The 4,299-nt window shown below is 38.8% G+C and overlaps 1 protein-coding gene across 1 annotated transcript; it reads left to right on the top strand.

Annotated features, from left to right (window-relative positions):
- The first annotated feature begins 609 nt into the window (after window positions 1–609).
- On the top strand, window positions 610–4,058 carry LOC114538577. The gene is made up of 3 exons (XM_028559711.1): window positions 610–796; window positions 3,199–3,380; window positions 3,483–4,058. The coding sequence occupies exons 1-3, from the start codon at window positions 610–612 to the stop codon at window positions 4,056–4,058; spliced, it is 945 nt and encodes a 314-aa protein (XP_028415512.1).
- The last annotated feature ends 241 nt before the right edge of the window (window positions 4,059–4,299 follow it).

The following is a 4,299-nucleotide window of genomic DNA, read 5'->3' on the forward strand; positions in this document are numbered from 1 at the left end:
GTGATATGAAAAGTAATCCGATACGTGGTTAGCTACGCGCCGACCAGTGTAATCAGAAAATCCGGTATGATCTGTTGCAAAATTAAGTTTTGGCGCGAAATGTAGAGCTGTGTTTACAAGTTGAATTGCAAAATGAATCTGTTAAAAACCGTACTTATGCTCACTATTATAGCAGCAAGCCTGCTGCAAATAATGTCTTGTTTGTTTGGCATTACAACTTACTTTTATCGTTCACGAAGACGACTTAGAAAAATGATGATAATGTCAAAATTTACCCCCCATCTACCGCAGAGATCCCACGAGATACTATGCATGCGTACACTGGTCATCTCTACGCTGTTCGCTAAGCTATCGAAGCGTAACTAGTTTTTTCTAAACAAAATCCTTCAAATACTACAGTCATCCGTAACTGTAAATAAAAATTTTCGTTCTTGGTTACAAGATTTAATCATAGTACATAATTTGTTCAAGTTTGCGAGGCAAACTTCTATTTCGTATATATCTTGATCAACTTTGTCATGTCTGTCAACTCGGATGTCAACTTGTTCACAGCAATGTTGACTGACGGCGAGCGTGCAAGTTTGTCTGGTTTGATGGAGGAGAATGACAATGGCGCTGAGACGCAGGGGTAAACGCCAGTCCACAATAGCATCTGGCGATGCCAGTGCAGATTCAATACAACTAGAATCCGTTGCCGAAAGAAATGGCGCCAAAATCAGTATGGCTCAAATAGATGAGAAACTGACGAAACTGGCCGACATAACAAGGGCAGATTTCGTTCTAAGCCAATCAGCGCGTTTGTTGACATTTTTGCTCTCCGCCAATCAGAATGCTTGAAAATAAAAATTGTAAACAAAAGGAGCGAGAAAATATTGCCGTATTCTAAGGCATCCGTGAGCCAGAATATTTACTTTTTATATTCGAAACCGAAAGAATGCAATAAAACATAAATATATCTTGAATTTTGCCGTGGGGTTTTTTAAATTTTTAAATTTAAATTTTTCAAAAATTTAAATTTTTAAATTTTTGTCGGTTTCTTCTCAGGATTCTCCTTTCCGTCTCATGTTTTCATTTCAGTTCTGGATAATGCTACTTGGAATGAGTTGGATCTTTGGGACAATGAAAACACCATGATATAAATAATAACCATTGTTCGGAGCTTGCTAAGATGTTTTAATACGCTCAGTGGACATTCTGTCAGAACATATGGCATTGTTTATGCAATAGTAGAGATTCTCAGCACCAGCATCCCTGCATATCACCTCAAAGGCATTGGGATCCACTTCTGGTTGGGAAAAATTACCAATGTGAGACTTGATTTTTCTAAGATCATCACTGAAATTGGGGCAAAATGATGCTTTCTTGAGCAGTGAAGAATAATCATCTGCAGAGAGAAATACACTGTCAACTGTTTGGCAATCTTTGTCTGCAACATCCAATGTCTTTCCTGTATAAAAATCTTGACTGTCAATGGTATTTGCTTGGCTGCATGGGTGAACTTAAAGTTATTGTTGTTGTGTCACTTGTTTGGCTGTATGATGCTTCTTGGTTAAGTGCTTGATCTTCTACATTATGTTGACTTTCAGCAACCTTATCAGTGGCTATAATTATATCACCGGCCTATCACATATTAATTTACCATAATTAACATGTTAGAGGGTGGAAGGGAGGTGTATAGGATTACTTAAATAATTTTATATTATAATGAATGTAACTCTCAATTTAATTATAATTTAATTATAACTCTCATCCCCCACACATCACTTCCCTTTTTCCCCATCATCTTCCCCCCCCCCCTCACTCTCTACCTACTACATTACACTACTAGGTTACAATTAGTAGCATCACAAGTAATTTACTCGATCATAGATCACAATATAAGATTAGGCATCCAGATGAAGTTTGAGGAATTAAGGCTGTGTTCAGATTGAGTGCCCGGCAATTGTGCTAGCACTTTTTCTGGTGCCTAGGCTTCACACAATGCTTCTAAATGAAATTGGCATAATGGCATGGTACCCAGGAATAGGCAGTACCTCCAGATGTATTATAATTAAATTGAGAGTTACATTCATTATAATATAAAATTATATAAGTAATCCTATACACCTCCCTTCCACTCTCCAACATGTTAATTATGGTAAATTAATATAATTATAGCTAACTTACTGTACTTTACTATACTCTGCTGCAGATGCATGTTAATCCTGAATGTACTGGTACTACATCCATTCATCACCTTGAATCCAGCCAAAAATCGAACGAGAAGCAAGAACAATCTAATAGCTAGGCTGGTGATATAATTATAGGCACTGATAAGGTTGCTGAAAGTCAACATAATGTAGAAGATCAAGCACTTAACCAAGAAGCATCATACAGCCAAACAAGTGACACAACAACAATAACTTTAAGTTCACCCATGCAGCCAAGCAAATACCATCGACAGTCAAGATTTTTATACAGGAAAGACATTGGATGTTGCAGACAAAGATTGCCAAACAGTTGACAGTGTATTTCTCTCTGCAGATGATTATTCTTCACTGCTCAAGAAAGCATCATTTTGCCCCAATTTCAGTGATGATCTTAGAAAAAGCAAGTCTCACATTGGTAATTTTTCCCAACCAGAAGTGGATCCCAATGCCTTTGAGGTGATATGCAGGGATGCTGGTGCTGAGAATCTCTACTATTGCATAAACAATGCCATATATTCTGACAGAATGTCCACTGAGCGTATTAAAACATCTTAGCAAGCTCCGAACAATGGTTATTATTTATATCATGGTGTTTTCATTGTCCCAAAGATCCAACTCATTCCAAGTAGCATTATCCAGAACTGAAATGAAAACATGAGACGGAAAGGAGAATCCTGAGAAGAAACCGACATTATTCCCCAAATAATTTATCGGGTTTAACGATATGTTGCAGCCATAGAGCGCGATCATTGCAGTAATTCAAAAATTTAAAAATTTAAATTTTTGAAAAATTTAAATGTAAAAATTTAAAAAACCCCACGGCAAAATTCAAGATATATTTATGTTTTATTGCATTCTTTCGGTTTCGAATATAAAAAGTAAATATTCTGGCTCAAGGATGCCTTAGAATACGGCAATATTTTCTCGCTCCTTTTGTTTACAATTTTTATTTTCAAGCATTCTGATTGGCGGAGAGCAAAAATGTCAACAAATGCGCTGATTGGCTTAGAACGAAATCTGCCCTTGTTGGCCGACATTGTCAGTAGCTTTGCTCCTGTTATCGAAGAGCTCAAAACTGCATATGATGCTGCCCAGCAGCAGGATGACACAGAGCTCTCTGAGGGTGAACTTGATGAAAATTTGCCCGATCAAAATGCGACCACAAATGACAACACTGTCAATAATGCAGCTGTCTTTTTGGAACCCAATGAGGTCGATGACCTCGTTCAAGAGGTTACCAAAAATGAGCCAACAGCAACTGGTATTCCTGATAAGATGGCTTCTGTTTTGGAGAGCATTCTGGCTTCTGGGCTAAATGAATCAGCTCTTAACAAACGTAAAGAGAAAATCCACCGGCCAGCAAACTGCAACCTCTTACGTGTCACTAAGGTGAACTCCAAAATATGGGATGTTGCCCAAAAATCCACACATAGTATGGATGCTCGATTGCAAAAGCTTCAGAAAGCCTTAGTGAAGGGCCTCACACCAATTGCCCAGATTGCAGGGCTGGTTGGGGACTCTTTAGGTAAAACTCCTGGCAGTACAATTGCAATACCTCCAGAAGATCTCTGGGAGAGCTTGTTTAAAGCCGATCTTGATGCAGATTATAAGGCTATTTGTAGCAACAAACAGCCTGCTGGGCTGGAATTGTTTGGGGATGATCTGGCTGAACACCTTAAAACTGTCAAAGAAAGCAAAAAGGCTGCCCAGCAATTAACAGGCCAGAAACGGAAATGGGAGGAATCGCATAGTAGAGGCTCCTCATCCTCTAGGCAACATTTTTTATTCCCTCCCCGGGGCCGCAGGACCGCCCCCGAAGGAAGTTCCAGCGCCCACAATATCCATCAGGAAACAAACGAGCAAAATTAGTGAAACAGAAGGGAAGGCTGTGAGCTACAATGTAAGTAATAACTGGAATGTCCAATTGATTAACAATATTCAGAGATCTGAGATGACAGGTCATATAGCAGGTCGCATATGTTCTTTCATTGGGAAATGGAAGGAACTTACATCAGACCCAACTATTTTGTCCGCTGTAACTGGATACAACATCAAGTTCCTCGTACAACCTGTCCAATTTATTGTAACTCAACCGCACCAATTTTCCTTA

This window comes from Dendronephthya gigantea, unplaced genomic scaffold (assembly GCF_004324835.1).
Source record: "Dendronephthya gigantea isolate DGI-Jeju-01 unplaced genomic scaffold, DenGig_1.0 000188F, whole genome shotgun sequence".
In the NCBI taxonomy this organism is placed as follows: domain Eukaryota; kingdom Metazoa; phylum Cnidaria; class Anthozoa; order Malacalcyonacea; family Nephtheidae; genus Dendronephthya; species Dendronephthya gigantea.

Bases quoted from the DNA above. Each gene is read 5' to 3' on its own strand.
- LOC114538577 (XM_028559711.1), top strand. From the start codon at position 610: ATGGCGCTGAGACGCAGGGGTAAACGCCAGTCCACAATAGCATCTGGC. The intron at 797-3,198 runs GTTTGTTGACAT...TGATTGGCTTAG, and splicing joins CGTTCTAAGCCAATCAGCGC to AACGAAATCTGCCCTTGTTG. The intron at 3,381-3,482 runs GTCTTTTTGGAA...TCTGTTTTGGAG, and splicing joins ACACTGTCAATAATGCAGCT to AGCATTCTGGCTTCTGGGCT.